We start from the raw sequence: 20,195 nt of genomic DNA, 5'->3' as shown, positions 1-20,195 counted from the left end.
ATATATATATATATATATATATATATATATATATATATATATATATATGATATAATATCATAATAATATGATATATTATAAATATATATTTTATCTGAACTTATTTTTCTATCAAAAGAAACAGAAATTTACAATTAAAAATTTTATTCTGAATTATATAAAAAACTTATCAATTCCTTTCTCACTCTATTTTACTTTTTATATTGTTTTATATTATTTTTTACTTTATATAACATGTTTTAAATGATTAAATATATTATATTAAAAGATTAAATATTTATCTAAATATATATGCCTTTTCCCATATACTTTTATCAAATCTTTTAAGCAAGAATAGTCACAAATAAAAAACACTAGCTGCTACAGTTCATTTGAAGAACCTTCCATACAGCCTAATATAATATATATTTATTTGTATAATTAGGTAAAACAGACAATTTATTTATTACGTGAAAAAAAGAATTATCTTTATCACACATTTATAACGCTGATTTCTCACAAAAAATCAGTACATCATACATTTGAAACACTAGTAACGAATGTATTAAGAGAAATAAAAAATAGATGACATTTATAAAAGATTACTTGTACTTCTCACGACTCTGGACATAATCAATTAAACTTTTGGTGGCGTTATCTCTACACCCTACGTGACCAATCTTGCAGGCCCATTTCATACCTAACCATGTTAATGCTGTCTTCGTAGGTATTACGGAAGTTTTATTCTTAGGAACTATATCGTATCCTAAATTACTAACAAGTCCATCTAGGATATTCACAAACTGCGTCTAGAAGCACAAATAACATTAATTCGTCAGTACCACGTTACTTGCGAAGAGTACTTATTTCTATATTTAGGTATATACGTGACTACAAAATTTTTTTTCAAAATACCAAATGAGGTACTATAACCTTCCAAAACTTCTCGATTATTTTGGACAACCTCGTGCAATATATAAAAACTAAATCAATTTGTTAGCGGAATAAGCTGCTACTCACTTTTGCAAATTCGCCTTCTAAACATTCCAAGTAAGCCGACATGTGTAGAAAAATATTAAACATGGGATACCACGCTAAATAATCAGTTTCCTGCTTTAGATATTCGATGAGACGGAAGAATATAGCGGAGTCCAATTTTCCATTAGTCGCAAAATAATACGCATCATTTATCAATTGAGCGCGATTGAGGACAGGTACCAGTGTAAAATTGTTATAGTTTAAAAAGCTGTAAATTCTCCGCCAATTTTGATTATTGTAATTAACACGATAGTAACCTGTCGCGAAAAATATTAAATATTTTATTCATAATAATATGCAGATCGTGTTTACTTAAAAAAGAAAAAATTTTATATGATAAATTTAACACTATCTTTTCCTTTATTTATATATTAACATTTTAGATATAATACATAATTATTTATGTATTATATTAACATGTTATATTTAATATTTATATCCCATTATCAAATATTTTGAATATAAATCGAATATATCAACTACGATAATAGAACTATAAAATATTTCAAACTGTATTTTGCGAATATTGCAAATATTGTTTAACCCAAGCATTGCTTTGGATTTATTTTAGTATAAATTATAAATATGTAATATTCTATAAATTTTTGAATCTGTTATAGAATAGATAATTAAGCGATGAAAATTAATAGAGTCATACTCACCTAACTGCTCTATATTGACTATGATAAAATCATTTCGAGGTATGTCAGAAATGATTAATTGCGCATCCTTAAGCCAATTAATAGTCAAATTACCAATCGAAACATTATAGTAAATAAGATCTGACTGTACAATACTAGTTATAGGCATGTTCCATTTGAAGTTTTCAGAATGAGGTAATGAATAATAACACGTCGCTATATTATTGTAATAATCACGATGAACGTACAATTCAGGATAATATTTTTCCTTTACCCATGTATCCATCGTTGTTTTCAATGAATGTTTATCTTTGAAATGTGTTAAATTGAACGATTGCATGATGGTCGAAAAGTTATTGGTTCTGCCGAAGTAAAATTAACTGCAGATTGAAACTTGTACGTAGAGTATGATCTGTAGCTTTAATAATAGATTAGATTAAAACAAACATATTAAAATTATCATTCTAGCTCGTGGCTATATAGGTTGTCTCATCTCTAGTGTAGAACCTATTAAGGTCAAATTTCTGAGGAAATCTTAAGAAAATTCTTAAGAAAATTCTACTATGAAAATATCAAGAACAAAATAATTTTGAAACAAGAGAAAATTTAAGATAAATTATGTAAGTTAAATTGTATTAATTGTTGAATTGTATTATATTGCGAACTATTCCAACAATTTCGCACATTTGCGAACTATTCCAACAAGTTCGCACATTTAAGAGTGATGCAATGCGCCATAGTAAGGTGACATATATCACTCCATTTTCATATTAGAATGTAAATTATATAAATACATTACAGTAATAAATTTATCTTTATGCTCTTATCAAAATATAGAAAGTATCTAAGAAGTAAATAATTTCATTTTCTTCAAAGTTATTACGAACACAATGCGACAGATAAGAATCGTTATACGACGTTTTATATCAAATATTGGATTAGGCCTTTAAAGACTTCCTGCCACAGTTAAAACACGTAATAATTTAAAACACACACACACACACACACACACACACACACACATATATATATATATTTTTTTTTTTTTTTTTTTGTTGCAAACGATAATTGGACTGAATCATTTTACAATTCAACAAACTGCTCCATTTATTGAACATGCTGAAACCTACACAAATGTATTCCAATGTAGTTGCGGTATAACACTATGTGTTTATAATATTACAGTAAATTACTCACCCTTCCTTTACGTATTGCACGATGCCTTTATTAAAATCTTTGGGAAACATATAATGCAACAACCGAAGTAGAGAGGCCACTGTGGAATAAATACGGTGAAGCTTGTTATATAAAACCAGATCAACCAGATCGATCAATATTCGATCAGCTATATTTACTAATCTCACCTTTGTTGTAATATAGACGATTGTGAAAAAGATCATCGATTTCGTCGAGGAAATCGAATTTATCAATAACCTGTATCATTCCTAAATCCTCCTCATTATTGAGCGCAAGCTGTAGATGTTTCACTACGAAGAGATTCAGAAACAGCTGATTTCCCCGAATCTAAAATAACTGATACGATTAAATTAATTGCAATATTAAAGAAGATACTTAAATATATAAAATGAGAAAGTTAATAATATTTTGCCATTAACTGAATAAAATATTAACAATATATTTACAAAAATATTTACAAAAATTGTATTTAAAAATTTGCACGATATCAATAATGTTAACTTCCAAAATTCGTGATTCGCATTTTCTCAGTTAAATAGAAAAGCTTGATTCGATTTAGTGTAGCTAAATGTAAAATCAAAATATTTCAAGGAAGGACATCATTATTAATATTATCATCGAATCAATCACCGTCTATATTGCTTCACCAATGTTCTGCGCGTAAAATGTTTTTAGCATTGTTGCTTGTATTACATGTATGTGATATCACCACATCAATCTTTTTAATTGACTTAATATTAATGCTGATATGAAATAACCTGTGATGGAATTAAATAGCCGTAGAACAGCGAGATTGCTTCCCTGAATAACCAATCATCATGCACTTCCGTACCAAGAAACCATTGACGCCCTACTTGGTGTGATAATAAAGTGAACATAAACGTTTCTCGACCAGCATAATAATAAGTTTTATTGTAGAAAAAATCTTCCTCCCTAAAAGTTATTATTATCATTTAATTTCGTCGTTGTGATTATTTAGAAATAATCATTTTGTATATATGCATCATCCAATGTTCCCGTGTACACTCGTGGTCTAAAAGGTTTGTGCACCGATTTTTTGTAGATTTCGGGACGCGTCCCAACTTCAAGAGAAAGACAACCACAGCTTGATATGCCAGCGCCGCCACTTATTACGAGAGCAGAAAGATGGCATATACAGTATATGTCACCTTCTGCTCTCGTAATAAGTGGCAGTGCTGGCGTGTCAAGCAGTGGTTGTCTCTCTCCTAAAGAGAGACGCGTTCCGAAATCTACAAAAAATCGGTGCACAAACCTTTTAGACCACTAGTGTACATCCTAAATATATGTTTATATATATTTAGAATATACTACTGCTAACAATTTAAAACAACATGCATTCTTTTAAGTTGTAACGTAGTCCAAATTACTGCTAAAATAAATTTTTTCTATTAAAGACTAGCACGAGGGTCTATAAAAATCTAAGGACCTCGCGCAGTAATTTTGTGCGTAATTTTCTGTTCAACTTGTAAACAACGAATTAATGTACCATTTTGTTGATTTCACAATAAAAATACAGAAATTAATTAAATTATATAAAAGAATGTATGCACGGGAAATAATACATTAGACTCTGGACTATTTAATGAAAAATTACTTTTCTTACAACTTGTAAAAAAGATATCTTACTATTTAGGATCTCGCAGTACGGCGAATATCAGTTGAAAGCAAAAAGCATACTTCTTTCTTTCTCGCCATTCATTCCTTACTACGTTAATCTACATTTCTCCATCAGCTAATTCCCACCATTTCTAGGAGATTCTTATAAGATATCTTTCTTGCAAGCATTCTTTCTTTAAATATACTGCAGAGTCCGTTCTACCACTTCCCGTGTCCTCACGCTTTTCTATTGTTTAATTAATTTCTTGATAGCGAACTTTGCAAAATATAATATATTGTTTTCCTATTCAGTTTGATCTCTTTTACCACCACATGAGCTTTGAATTGTGAGACAACAATTGTGTATGTGCCTATACGGAAAAAATACTGTTGTGAAAATTTTATTAAAGCAATTGCTCACGTTTGCAGCAGCTATGATGTAAAATATCTAAATGAATTAAAATATATTTCTTTTTGTTCAACAGTTCAACAGTTTTTTCTCAATATAGACACATGCTTATGCATTATTGTATATATAGCTATAGAAAAAAAATTCATATATAAGTTACATATAATTATTTTTCATCAAAAGCCTTGATGCTAAGTATTACCTCGCATATGACCAGTTTATGTGATAATATTTTAATTATGTATGTTGTATATACCTATAAATAATAACTCCAGGATGCGCCTTGACCTTCATTACAGCTTTTGAAAGGAAGATGTGATCGACTTTTATCTCTTTCTTAAATGAACGCATGAGTTTATTGTACTCACTTGCTGCCGCTCCTAACATTTCACACGTCTTCTTTAACAGAAATTTGTGAATATAATCAAATCTCTGATATACATAATGCAGTCTTGTTGTCATATCACTGTATGCCATTTTACTGATTACTATAATTGACAAGAGATAAGTTGGTATCTTGGAAATTTCGTTGAATCGCGTTCTATGCATGTTGCCTGGTAGCTTCCTGTCTTCCGCTAAAAGCGTAACCGAAAAAGCTCCGTACGTTCGAGGATGTGTGATTGAGATGTCGAATGTCGTATTTACTGTCGGATCATCCCAACATGGAAATATTTCTCGTATCGCCTTTGGTATATAATGATTCGTGAGTATCCATTTATCACTATTTTAATAACATGCCATTACAAAAACAAATTTCAATTGTGTTTTTATCATTAATTTATATGCCTTGATATAAAGTGTTCATGACGCTTTATATTATATATGTATGAAACGTATAATGTTTCATACCAAAGTGACGTTTACAAACTTATGACGTATTTTAACACATACTCACCTATTAACAGTAGAATCCCACAAATATGCATTATGTTCAATGCCTATATCTTCAGATAAAATAGACTTATATCCTATATGAAAAATATATTTTCCAGGTTTTATGACCTTGTCAAAGATTATGACCGAAATTTGAGTTTGAAAACATTGTCGGAACAACATCAGTTTAGCAACCAGTTCGCCCGGTTCATCATATGTTTTAGATATGTTCGTGATTTTTACGTGGTCAAATTCTATTTTTATTCCGTAAGAGTTCAGACTTATGTTTCTCGTAGCTTCTTTTACAATAATAGTGATTTCGGATGTGCCTGATAAATCACGTTGATTCGGTTTCACTAAGAGGTTAATTTTATAATGTATTGGTTCCACTATATTGATCGGTAAATGACGGGAAATCCTCGAACAATTTCTGAGATCTTCTACGTCGGCTATTACGGCGATAAATAGCAGAGCTACATTGAGAAGTATTTTCAAAGCTTCCATTTTACCATAAATGCCTGCAATCAATTTAATTATTAACAAAGCTATTGAATAGATATAAAAAATGCAATATAACGATATTTTTCCAATTTTTTATTTTTACTGCCATAAAAAAGTCGAAGGAAAAAGAAGAGATGAGCGCAATTCATCTTAGTAATGTTATTACATGAATTATATTATACAGTGTGTCCCAGCATAAGGAGGACACTTAAATATCTCCTTTGTTTTTAATGTTACAAAATGTTTAGAACCCAATTTTATTGGCTCGGAACGAGGAGTATCATATAATAAAAAGTAGAAAGACAATTTTTTGCAATAATTTTTTTTCGAATTTTTTAAGATTAATTAAATCTTTTAAGTATTTTTTAAGTATTTGTTTTTAGGAAAGCATGTATTTATTTCTATTTCATCTTGTAGCGGATGTTGAAATGCATTGAAGCAAGTCAGAGTTATGATACTGAGAAGACTAAACATAAACAAAGCGATCAAATTCTAAAACAGTCAGGATGATATTCGAGAAATTCTGAAAAATATAATCGCAAAAAATTTTCTTCCTATTCCTCCTTTGAAAACCTTTAAATTATGCTCTAAATATTTCTCGTGTCATTAAAAATAAAAAAGATATTTAGATATGTTCTCCTGTTATGCTGGTACATTCTATGTGTATATATGCATATATGTGTGTGTTGTGTGTGTGTGTGTGTGTGTGTATGAATATATGTATATATACATACGCGCGTATGCATTATTTACCTACCTCAGGCGAAACAAATAATCATCCTAATATTCTTTTCTAAAAAACAAAGACGGTTATAAAAAGAAAACAATACAATAATAACAAGTATTTATCTTAAGAAACGCGTTAAAGAGCATTTCAAAACACGAGACTCTATAAAATGTATATAAACGCGCGCCTTATACACACAATTTGATACGCAAAAATTAAGAAATCTTAATTACTACCGAAACATGTACAATGCAAATATAATATCTCGATGAAAAGTTGAACGCTTTCTTATAAGTAGTAATTGAAGAAATTAGATTAAATATCGATTAGCGTGTATGATTATGTGCTTTCTTAGCAAATAATTTGATACTTCGATTGCTTTCTCATACAGAAACCAGTTAATACGTTTTATGACAATATACAGAATTAGTTACTAGAAATAAAATAATTAAATTTGCTCTTTCTATCATGTTTGTGCAATATAAAACGTAAAACGAAATTCACGTCAAAGTATAATCAAGTACAACTAAATTATCCACATAATTTCATTTGCGATATTAAAAAAATATAATACGTTCTTTCTAGAAACATAACGGTGTTTTTAACAAACATACAGAAAATATATTCGAGTATAAATGAGAATTAAATTTGTTATGTCAGTTATTCGGAAGTATGCAAATTTTTCTCAGAGTATTTACTACATTTTGCAGTAAACAATATTTATCTATCAGTATTTTACGTTTATGGTGTCTCACCTCATATGTCGAATTTGTGTGGAAGAAATACTTGAAGAAGTAATTTAAGATTATCGTCTCGACTATACCATCTCGACAAAACGATTATCACAAACTCGTGACAATAACAGTACCTGATGTTATTATATGTACGATATGACACGAGACAAGCTAAGCTACAAATTATATCACCACATGTAGGAAGTGTTTTTAGTCAGTAAACACATGCGCGCGAGTGACGTACCAGAGAGATACACAATCTCCAAAATTTTTTAAATAAAATTTCACTTGAAAAGTAGAGAGACTATTAAATCATTCAAATCCGAATTTCACTCATACAAAGTAAATTCTCCACTTTGAGTCATCGAGTGAACATACTTAAAATTGAAGAATGAATCTAATGTATTGCACCGCATATTTACTTTAATCAACTGAAATTTTTGCTCAAATAGATTCAGAATCCCTTCTCAGATTGAACGAAACATTTATTATTGCGATCTTGAGTGGCAGTATTTTCACTGTTGCTTTGAGTGAAGATACTGCTATTTTTGTTTCGTTTTGAGTGAAAAGTTTTACTCCAAGAAATTTCGAGAGAGCATACATAATTACTTTCTCCTTAGATGGTACTATCAGTCAGATATATTACTACATGAATATCATTTATTCGGCAGTTGTAGTCAGATTAGTAACTAAAATCTGTGTTCTCAAACATATTAAAGTACATATTTAGATTGTACAATATTGTTAGTATAATTTATTGAATAAAAAGAACAATTTTCGATATAATATACATATACATGGCTCTAATTTATAAAACTAATAATACATATATATATATATATATATATGTTATATACATATGTATGTATGTATGTATATATTTACACACATATACACATACATGTACAGATTCTTTTATATAGTATATAAAAGAATATTACAATATTTTATGGTATTACAATATTATATATTTCACATTAGATGTGATATATATATATTTTATATAAAAGAGCAATATTATTAAAAAGACGTTAAATTTACCAATAAAGCTAAAATTAAATATTATTTATAATTAGGACGCATGTTCCTGTCGCACCAATGTTTTAATTTTTAAACATTCGATTAAGACGTTTACTTTTGCGTTTGAATTAGTATTAAATTTCACTTTTAGAAACAGTCATACTTATTCTTTATTTGCTTTAATTGTTTTATTCGAGAGTGTAACAAGTACTCTATCCGAGACTGGTCCTCGTTGGAGGAGTGTTTTGCGAACTCCGTTATCTAAAACAAATAATTTTGATATTTATCGCCAATGCGAATAGCAACTTGATTAATGAAATAGGTCGCAACGCAATTTCTTATTTTCCAAATAAATAAATAAAGAATCCAGCATATGCAAAAATAATTGTAATGAATAATAGGACGTAAGTAAATATTTGAAAGAGATGAAATTTACCATGTCGAATTGTTCCGACGATTTCAGATTCATAATGGCATCACCTAATATCATCGTTAGAGTTTCATCAAAACTGTAAAATTTGGTTATTTAATTTATCAGTTTATTCTCACAGATGATGATTTCTTAAGAACGAAGAAATTACCTGGACATTATTTCTTTATATTTGCTCATAATGAAATTAAGCACCATATCCTTCTGTGCATGTTTCTTTATTATAGCATGATAAATACTGTAACGTTGGTGATCAGTCAATTCTTTTGCGCCATTGTTTGACACAAGGAAATCCAGGTAATATATGAGAAGCGGAGCTTCATTAGAACAAGTTAAGTGCATTAAAGTTTCAAAGTCTTTACTCCTCATGCTTGTGTGCAACACCTGATGCCAAATGCTAAGATTTGCCGTCTCTATACCCGTGCAATATACCCAGTCCTTCCACCACGGTAAAATTCTACGGCATACGTAAAGAGAAACAAGAGTTTACGACAGAGATTTGATTTTCAATTGAGCGTAAGTGATCGAGCGTATCGTGAGTGACATGAGAGAAATATATTGCAGAATAGTAGCAATCACAAGAAGAATTACGGGTGTGCCGCAGGATCCATGATATGCGCGGTCAACTTTGCATTGGCAACTTCTTGACATTTCGCATGACCGAGTTTGCAAGCCCATCTTAATCCTAATAATCGTAACGCCTTCATCATGTCAGCATCTTTATAATCTTCTTCGTAACCCACGTTATTCAGAAGTGCATCCAAGATATCCAGCATGTGTGGCTAAAAATCGTTAAGTGACATTCATCTATATTAATATACTATCTCTTTACAGTTTTTTGTCATATAATTGTTTACATATAATTGTCATATAATTTACAGTATTTTGTCATATAATTGAAGCTTCGTGTATGTAAATCATGTATAATTAATATGTAATTATATATAGTTATACGTATTTTTATATTTTTCAAAAAAACATTTTGTATTCATTTTATATATATTTTATATGTATATTGTATTCAAGTAAACAAAATATTTGATTTTATTACTTTTGCATTCAAAGCTTGTCGATTTTCTACGAAATTGTATACACATAGTACCAGACATATAATTTCGTTAACGAAATTCGCTACTACTCACAATCACAAATGTATGCTCTGGCTGTTTGAAAAATTCTGACATGTACGACAAAATGTTAAACATAGGATACCACGCTACAAAATCCATCTCCCGTTTTAGATATTTGATGATATTGAAGAAGGTCGAAACCTCAAGTTCGCCCTTCATCATAAAGTGATACACGTCATCGATGAATGCAGCACGATTGAGGACGTGAATGTTAGTGTAATTGTTATATCGTAAGTGAGAGGAGATTTTTCGCCAGTTCTTGTTGTCGTAATTAACACGGTAGTATCCTGTTGTGAAGTAAATTGACCTCTCTAAATTAGATTATCAGATATTTTCGATTGTGTTTGTTAAGCAACGTTTTACGAACGTAAATTTTCTCCTTCCTTTCTATTTTCAACGTATACATAGTATTGATAAATCGATGTTATAGCGTTCGGGAGCGGATGAGAGAGACAGCCGGACCGAAATTGATCACTTTTTGTTAATACATACATTCATTATATCAGTAGACATTTCCTTCCCATTCTACAGGCCAGAAAAATGCATATATGAGTACACATATACGTAAGCCACTTTTCTATTTCTTAGTAAAATTATAATTACTTTTCTTTTACATAAATCGTTTCCTCAGATCTGTGAATAAAAGGATCAGAGAAAGCGATTATCAAAAAGTAAATACTTTCCGCGATATTTTATATTTCATCTTGATATAAAATACCTTGTACCGAAAAATGTCAAGATGAAATGTAAAATATTTTAAGAGGTGGAGGGAGTATTCACTTTCCGATGATGATGTAACTTCGTCACTTTTATACACTGAGAGAAAAATATAGTTGCCTTTGGCGTCAAGTATACTCTTTTGTGACTTTAACCACAAAAATAGTTAGAAAAACATTATTTTAATAAGTTATTAGAAAGATAGTTTTTCTAATTATTGTTCCGGTTAAAAAAAAAATATAGTTGACGCCGAAAGCAACTATATTTTTCTCTCAATGTACACGTGCGCGGAATAACACGAGGAATCGATTTATGTCAGAAAAATTATGTAATTTTCCTGACAAATCGACAGGTGGTTTACCCGCAGACGTAATCGCAAAAATCTTTTCGAACCATAGCGCTCGAAAAGTAATGTTTCCTGACATATTAACATATAGATGCCGGGGCGCGTATATACAGGGTGTCCGATAACTGATCGAGCAACCGCCGTGTACGGATAGAAACAAAATAATCATAAAAGTTATATACCATTTTGAAATTTTCTCAATATTTATTTCGTAATTAATTAAAATGTATAAACGAATGAGCTCACAAGAAGTGGTAGGACAGGCTCTGTGTGTAAAAGAAATGGCTTACCTCTTAGCAAATAAGTAAACAGCTAATTTCGAGGCGGAGTAACAAACGACACGTATACGTTACTCCGCCTCGAAATTAGCTGTTTACTTATTTGCTAAGAGGTAAGCCATTTCTTTTACACACAGAGCCTGTCCTCTCGTACCGCTTCTCGTGAGCTCATTTGTTTATACATTTTAATTAATTGCGAAATAAATATTAAGAAAATTTCAAAATGGTATATAACTATTAGGATTATTTTGTTTCTATCCGTACACGGCTCGATCAGTTATCGGACACCCTGTATGCGCGGCATATAGTAAACTGCCCCGGCTAGCATGTGTTAACGAAACATGATCAGCTTCGAGCCTCTTACCTATCCGCGAGCGCTGCAACATCAATTTATTAACATCTAACGTATAAACGGTGCACCTTGAGGATCGCGCGTATTATAGAATAGATGAGACCGGAGCTGTGTGTCCCCAGAAGTATATTGCTCATGTGCTTTTTTCAGTATTTATCTTGAGAGGAATAGTGAGTACAAAATCGCGAAATAGTTCTTTTGGAACATAAATACTTTTTCCTGAGTTTGGCAAAAATCAAAATAATATTACAGTTAAGAAATAGAAAAGTCTGATTTAGTAATAGCGAAGTAAATTTTCGAATCTTTGTATATTAATATTCTCCAGTGTGACTTAATAAAATTAAGCAATGTGTTAATAACTAGAATGAAATTTCCTGCAAACGTATGATGTATTATTTTTAGTAATAAATGCAATTTTCACTCATAAAATGATTGAAATAGAGCATATTAGCCGATGAGGTAAAGTTAGCCGATAATTAAGGGCCGGCAGGAGGGCTGTGGAAACTTCTCGCGGAGACTCCGGAATTACTCTTATTAGGATATATATTTTATATATGCGGCCTTCTTATCCTGCACTACTGAATAATTAAACTAGAATATGGTAGCAAAGCAAGATGGCTATTATTGCATGTTCATATTTTGGTTATTAAAACCAAATATACGATTAATAAGGTCCTGATGGGCATTAATACATAGAAGAAGGTTGTCTCTATCATGTTTATATAGTTAGTCACAACAATTGGTTGCCTGAGAAGTTATAATTTTGAAATTCTGAAACATAGGACATCTAGCCCCGGTCTCTCCTACACGAAAACACGACGATGTCGTGAGTATGTTAAGTTATCAATGTGAACATGATCAGTACTCACCAACTTGGTTTCGATTTATTATAATCATATCTTCCAATTTGAATCCATTTATAATTTTGCTTTGGGAACATTTCAACTTCTCAAGGCCAGTACTTCTCGAGGCAGTACTTTTGGAAGCGAAATTCGACATAGTATAACTTACAGGTATTATCCAGTTATCATTATCGCATGATATTGAAATTGTCGCCGTAGAAATATTATAATTATAATCGAAACTCACTACGGGATACTGTCGTCCCGTTAACCATGTGTCCATCATCTCTTTTATATTATAGTTGTGTCTACCCGACTCGTCGAAAATTTCTTGCATTATTTGCCAAAAATCGTCGGTAGTGGCTGAACTGGACTTACTGAATCATCAAAATTTAGTGTCACTAATAACACGTGAACTTCACAATGGTCCGAAACAAATAACACATTTTTTCAAACATTTCATTTACCCGGGAATTAATTATACAATAGCATTTTGTTAACATATTTTAAATAATTAATAAAAATATAGTGTTTGCAATTGTACTGATCTATCATAATTTATAACTGTATAGATTAACTTATTAAGCCTTTTTATGTCGTTAATCAGTATAGCCGTTATACCAGTAAACCGAGTACACGATCGGTTTTGAAATTTTGAAACAAAACATGCATGCACACGTTCGCACGCGTACTTGGTAGAAAGAGTACTTGGTAGAAAGAGAGAGGTAGATAGAGAAGTAGAGAGAGAGAGAGAAAATATAATTACAGTATTACGATAAATTACTCACTATTTTCTCACATATCTGTCGATACCATCTCGAAAATTCTCCACTCCAAGAAAATGTTGCAACATACGTATCAAGACGGAGCCTACGATGATTCACATAATGAGACATATGTCGACATATCGATTTAAAATAAAATGGTTACAACTACCGTTATTTTATTTTCGAGTCTCACCTTTGTTGTAACTCAAGCGAGAATAAAAAATCATGTCGATTTCATTTGCGTTGATCTCAGCGGTACTCTTGGCCATTTCCGCGATAGATTTCATTTTGAGTTCGGTATCATAATGGAGCGTAGGCTGTAGAATCTGGACAACGTAGAGATGTATGTACATCGCATTTTGCAGCATCTGCAAACGATAGTTATTGCGAACGGATGAATGTGATATAGGAGACATTTGACTTAGCGAGATAAAGAAGTGCTATCTCGTTTTTCTGTGGAAAAGCACTCGCAAGAGCTGAAAATGGGTATCCCGTGAAATGAATTTCTTAGGAGAAGCCGCCGTAACTTAGATTATATATTAAACACAAAACACTACCTAATTGCAACAATTAGAAAAATATTTAACTAAAAAATTGAGACATCTATAGTTTGCTTCTTTTAGTGTTTCTTTATAATAGATTATGGCCAGTGCTTTATTTTCAATTTTAATTTTGATATTTAAACTGCATTTAGAATTCTTTAGTAAAAAAATTGCTATGATATATTAAAAATATATATTTTATATATATTATATCGTAGCAATCTTTTACTAAAAGACTCTAAATATAGTTTGAAAATTAAAATTGAAAATAATTATAAATATATATATATATATATATATATATATATATATATATATATTTGTAAATTATAGCAATATTTTACATATGTGACAAGGAAAAGAAAAAAGGAAGAAAAGATTATATTAAAATATAAATTAATCGCAGTAATGAACGAACATTGAGATATGTTAATAGAAATAAATAACTGTTGTATGTATAATTGTGGAAAAAGGTAATCCCAAAGTTTGTACTATAGTAAATGAAACTCTCTCTCTCTAATTAATTTCTATTTTTCTATATACAATTAAACCTTTTTTTCTGTCTTTCAGTAACAAAATATTGATATAATAATTAATTTTAAAACATATATATATATATATATATATATATATATATATTATTATCTTTCATATTGTTATCTACAGTTTGCCTAAATTGTTCTACTTTCTCTTTCTATCGCACAAGACAATCATTTTAAAAAAATAAACGTATATTTCAATAGCAAAGGCATTTCGTTGATGTTAACGATGTTATCTTACCTTGGCTACGGTGTAATGAGAGAAATACGTTGCTAGTGCTTCACCTAACCAAGAGTCAGTCTGCCAAAATGGACTGACCACCCCAAGAAACCATCGGCGTGATATGCTATGCGCTAACAACCTCGCAATGGCAATTTTGCGACCAGAGAAGTCGGTTTTCTCGTCATACGTAAGATCTTGCTCTCTGTGAAATGTGAATTACATTGATTACATCAAAAATTCTCACGAGTCACAGTTAGACGCTTCCTCGTTTCCTATATATTTACAAACGTTAATTAGTAACGAGGATCCTTGCAGCTCCTCAACAAAATAATATGATACTTCAACAAAGTATACTGCTTACCGGTAAAGGTAAAGACCACAGCATCCTATGGACTTCATTGGACTGTTTGGAATCAAAAGGAAGTTCGTTTTGCGTTTCTTTTCTTGCACATCCGTAGTCAAGGATAAGTATTGTTTGACCATTTCTATGATGCTGCGCGTGTAGCGCAACGAATCCGTCACCTCCTCTCTATGCCATATATAACTGACCGCGAATTCTATAGGACAGTTGATGATATTATTGATCATCGTGATCATCACGAGAGAAGGTGAGATCGCGGCCGTGGGATGAAAGTGTGTGACATGTACGTCATCTGTGTCCTTTTCTTCCAATTGTCGTATTGGCGTATTCGAAAAGACAATATAGTGGGATGAATGCTGAACTGAGATGTTGAAGAACGCTTTCATTGCCATCTCGTCCCAGCATGGAAATACCTTTCGTGCCCCATTCGGTTCCATAAACGTCGTGAACAGCCACCTATTGCATATCAATGGCATACATTTGATTATCCCAAACAAAAAAAAATATATATAATTGTAAAATTGTATATAATTATATGCATATAAGTTTATATACTTAATAAGTATATATATATATATATATATATATATAGTGTTTATATATTTTTATACATATCTATATGTAACTATATATGTATACACGGAAAAACACTGTTGATAATAGAGAAAAGCAAATAGTTTTATGCAGTTATATGTTGACATAACGGATTTCTATAAACGAGAACAGTTGCTTGAATTATATTTGATCAACAGAATCTTTTCGTGTAAACATATATAATTACATATAATTATATATACATAGAAAAATATATGCTGCATTCAAATGTTACTTGTTTTATAAGTTTATATATCCGCAAGTCTATCATAAATTCATCATAAGCATCAAATTTATTATTCAATATATTCTGAATCCTATTAAGTTTAGCATTTGAAAATCAAGAATTATCTTAACTTAAAACAAAAATTACGTTTATTTACTATAAAAGTTAAGTCAACTTTTTCTTCGATGAAGTTTTATAATATTTTTGTAAGCATAATAAATTCTTCTTTTAATTACATCATAATGAGCTTCTCTAAAATTTGTGATAAATATATTTCAAGACTAAAATATATATATTTCTTTATTTAAACCATTACTTAAAAGAAGAAAAATAAACGGAGTAATTACTTCCTTTAACAACAGAGTGATATTTTTTTATGTATACTTTCCATATAGGAAAAAAATTCATACAATTCATATATAATCATTTTTGGGAAAACATTTAATTAGATTAATCAAATATCTGATAAAAATTCTATTCAAGTTAACAAGATTCTGGTTAATTAGAAATCTTGTTAGATTGACTAGAATCTTATTAACTTAAGTAGAATTCTAATAACCTCAACTAGAATTTTGGTTCGTTCACGTTTTATTAGATTGGTTAATCCAACTAAATTTATTTTTCCGTGCAGTGTTGCATACTTTACATACATCTTTCGATAGCGTTAACAATATTAGAGACGAATAATAAACGAAAGTAGATAAATCGCGGCACGTCCACAACTCTCACACTCACTCACCTTTTATTTGTTTCCTCACTGAGATACGGATATTGTATGAAGCCTTCAAATTCAGAGAAAGGAGTAACAAACGGGATATACAAATCGTAATATCCACGATGCATATCTTTGTCAAAATGTATCTCCAGAATCTGCGATGCGGTGCAGTAACGATAGCTTTCCGGCTTGTAAATATCCATAACTATATCACCGTTACCGATCTTACCGTTTTCGCCATTACCGTTCTTCGCATCTTCAGCCCACGTTCTGTTAAATTTCGTGAGCACCACCGCGTCCTCGTCTATTTGGAGCCCGTAAGCGTGCAGAGCCACGACTCGCGTTGTCTTTGCGATCCGTATTCTGATTTTGCTTTCGCCGATGATGTTTTTATAATGCACTCTGATGTTGAGTTTGACGTTATATTTCAATGGCTCTATGTGCGTTAAGCGATCATGAGGTGTAGCCTCTGAACAGTCTCCAATGTCCTCATTGGTGTACAATGCTGTCGCCAGGGTGAATACCAGGCCAACATTTAATATCAGCGTTAAGGGTAACATACCCATTTTCACGTCGTATATCTGCACGAACGATTTGTCTGTTAGCTGAGAAAGCAATTAAACGTAAGCAAAATTGCAACAAAAAATTGTCGGGATAAATTTCGATTTTAGGCACGAAAAAGATAATAAAAAAGAATACACAGGGAGGGTGTCGTTTATCGAAATCAGGAGTGAATATAATATTTGTCGGAATAACTGATATTTCAATCGTCAATTATTCTTATAAGAGTCGATTCTCTTTCGCTGTTTATATACAGAGAGAAAGCTGAACAGATAACGAAACAATAACAACTAATGTATATTCTAAAAGGCACTTTGGATCTTGGATCCTTTCATAAACAGATCCGTGTTAAATATAACGTTATAAATTTGTGTAACGCTATTGGATTCGCTGACTGTTACAAAAATAGATATATATATATATAGAAATTAGAAAATTTTAATTATATCACTTTCTGATGTTTATTACATATAATATATACTTTACTGTGTACATATATGTAATACTGTATATATAACCCTATACACACACACACACACACACACACATATATATATATATATATATATATATATATATATATATATATATATAGGACTATATATATTCTATATATACACACGGATTAATTTTTCTTCCAACAATTAGTTGCACTTAACAGATTCGATGTCTTAAGTGTCTAAGTCTGCAAATGTAATTTAAGATTACTATATCTTACCTTTACAACGGTTTGCTGAAAACTAATCATACCAGTACGTGATGTCGTATAAGTATGAAATCCCAAATAACGAAGTTAAGCCATTAAGATCTAGCTACATTGAGATTGGCAGTAGGCCAATAAGACGTAAGCAGTACATAAATTGACCAATCACGATTCGATTATTCATGTAATAATCGACCGTGAGAAATGTCCACTGTTTATAAATACACTCTTCTGATCGAATAGCTTAAACTATATTATATTCTTATTGAAGACACTTTTGTTCAAGAGAATACAAGCATTATTAAGAATTATTTTATATTAAATGAGTGATGTGTAGATGAAAGGGAAAATAAATGTGTGAAAGAAAAAGAGAGAGAGAGTTTGTATATGTGTATGTGTATGTAGGCGCGTGCGCAACAAAATAACATAATTGTTAGTATCGGCAATAAAGATTATAACAATTTTTCAAAACTAGCTATCAGATTGCAATTTTTTATGCTTATTTTCTTATATAACCTGCAGATGAATCCCATCCTATTTCAAAATATTGTTATCAATTTCTTGTATTACAAAATATCTTATCTTGACGGATGTGAAAAAATTTGCAACTATAATATCTCCTATATTAATAATATTTATACCAATTATAAGTGTTTAGATAAAAAAAGAACTTGAAAGATTTTTATATAATATTTATTAAATTATAATAACATTTTATAATATAACATACATATATAACTAATTAAAAGAAAAATAATATATATATATTTTTTATAACTTATATAATTCTTATATAAGTATAAAAGAATATATTTTATCATATATGTATTTAAATATGTATATATGTATGTGTATATATATATGTATATTATACTTACATATATATATATATAACTACATATATATATATATATTTGTATATATATATATGTAATTATAAAAAAACAAACACATATTGCAATTTTCAGAATTAACATTAAGAATTATTCATTAATTAAGACATGAAAATTATCTCAATTTTTGGATGTGTTGTTAATTTGACCAAATTTAAAATCATATGACTTGAGAAAAAATGATTACATATAATTATATAAAATTACGCATAAAATTACACATAAATTATATATAATTATATGTTACGTATATGTATAAATTTTGCTTCTATATAACCGCATAAATAATCATATGTAATAATTTATGTCTACGCGGATATATTATAAATATAAGCGGTTATTTTAATTACATTAATTAATTCTTTAATTGTAATTAGCATTTTTCCGTGGATTTCATGTAGATATAAATAATTGAATACAATTATATGTAGCCATACAGAGAAAAAATTCATGTTTAATTATATGTAATCATTTTTGCTCAGGTTTTTCTTCTGCAAGATATTATTCGCAGAATGTTTACTTGTAGATTCGACCAATTTTGAAATCGTATTGTCTCCATCGTTTCAGAATTGATGAAACTCTTTCTTTATTCGATTCATTCAATTTATTTATACATTCTTCCAAAATTCCATAAGATAAAGTCTATTTTTCCAAGCATGTCACGTTTTTTTTTCTTCGTACAAATTCCATTATCTGAAAATGATAATTTAGACTTGTATTAGTAACGAGCAATAACAAATTATTCTCGGTATAAAAACAATGGTTTTATAATTTATTATTTTCGATTAAACTATGAAATAAATGATCATATATATATGATATATATGAAAGATCATCATGCTTCGGTCACAAAGTAAATGGATTGGATAATGTTGATATATGACATATTCAGAGCAATGTTAAATTAAAGAAACGTGAACAATTGAATATAAAATGTGAAGTATAAAATTTACCGTTTCGAGTTAATCCATAGAACATTTATATAATAGCATCATTTAAGATTCTCAAGAAACATAACTTCGAAAAATCTGAAAATTTAAAAAGAAACCGAGTTTATTTATATATATATATATATATATATATATATATATTGTATATATATATATATATATATATATATATATATATATATATATATACAACTGCGATTTGCTATTACGACCGCATTTGAGAAATTTCGAACAGAGAGAGAGAGAGAGAGAGAGAGAGAGAGAGAGAGAGAGAGAGAGAGAGAGAGAGA

At 30.0% G+C, this 20,195-nt stretch overlaps 3 protein-coding genes across 5 annotated transcripts in view; all 3 read right to left on the bottom strand.

The window, feature by feature from the left end:
- The window catches only part of LOC116851931 (glutamyl aminopeptidase-like), a 20,313-nt gene extending 2,147 nt beyond the window's left edge, over positions 1-18,166 (bottom strand). The window contains exons 1-16 of the mRNA XM_032831865.1: positions 18,078-18,166; positions 16,823-17,403; positions 15,264-15,719; positions 14,921-15,104; positions 13,792-13,966; positions 13,620-13,701; positions 12,859-13,208; positions 10,309-10,583; positions 9,758-9,948; positions 9,318-9,623; positions 9,173-9,245; positions 3,023-3,182; positions 2,856-2,934; positions 1,680-2,020; positions 1,000-1,274; positions 586-788 (exon numbers count right to left, since the gene is read on the bottom strand). Of these exons, the coding sequence (XP_032687756.1) occupies positions 586-788; positions 1,000-1,274; positions 1,680-2,020; positions 2,856-2,934; positions 3,023-3,182; positions 9,173-9,245; positions 9,318-9,623; positions 9,758-9,948; positions 10,309-10,583; positions 12,859-13,208; positions 13,620-13,701; positions 13,792-13,966; positions 14,921-15,104; positions 15,264-15,719; positions 16,823-17,403; positions 18,078-18,107 (3,761 nt within the window). The 5' untranslated portion in view covers positions 18,108-18,166. The remainder of the gene's footprint in view (positions 1-585; positions 789-999; positions 1,275-1,679; positions 2,021-2,855; positions 2,935-3,022; positions 3,183-9,172; positions 9,246-9,317; positions 9,624-9,757; positions 9,949-10,308; positions 10,584-12,858; positions 13,209-13,619; positions 13,702-13,791; positions 13,967-14,920; positions 15,105-15,263; positions 15,720-16,822; positions 17,404-18,077) is intronic.
- On the bottom strand, positions 3,047-8,018 carry LOC116851924 (glutamyl aminopeptidase-like). Its single transcript, XM_032831854.1, has 5 exons — positions 7,738-8,018; positions 5,777-6,272; positions 5,138-5,602; positions 3,614-3,788; positions 3,047-3,191 (listed from the first exon to the last, which is right to left on the bottom strand). Exons 2-5 carry the CDS (start codon positions 6,256-6,258, stop codon positions 3,183-3,185), a joined length of 1,131 nt encoding a protein of 376 aa, XP_032687745.1. The 5' UTR covers positions 6,259-6,272; positions 7,738-8,018; the 3' UTR covers positions 3,047-3,182.
- Positions 18,167-19,549: 1,383 nt separating the features above from the next.
- Positions 19,550-20,195, bottom strand: part of LOC116851928 — a 3,147-nt gene continuing 2,501 nt past the window's right edge. For all 3 annotated transcript variants that reach the window (XM_032831859.1, XM_032831861.1, XM_032831860.1), the window contains 2 exons: positions 19,909-19,983; positions 19,550-19,648 (listed from right to left, as the gene is read on the bottom strand). In XM_032831859.1, coding sequence (XP_032687750.1) covers positions 19,947-19,983 — 37 coding nt within the window. In that variant the 3' untranslated portion in view covers positions 19,550-19,648; positions 19,909-19,946. The remainder of the gene's footprint in view (positions 19,649-19,908; positions 19,984-20,195) is intronic.

This window comes from Odontomachus brunneus, unplaced genomic scaffold, assembly GCF_010583005.1.
Source record: "Odontomachus brunneus isolate Ranch 3 - 2012 unplaced genomic scaffold, Obru_v1 Obru_scaffold_196, whole genome shotgun sequence".
Lineage (NCBI taxonomy): Eukaryota > Metazoa > Arthropoda > Insecta > Hymenoptera > Formicidae > Odontomachus > Odontomachus brunneus.
Note: the sequence above shows the minus strand (reverse complement) of the source record. Positions and strands in the feature narration are given on the sequence as shown.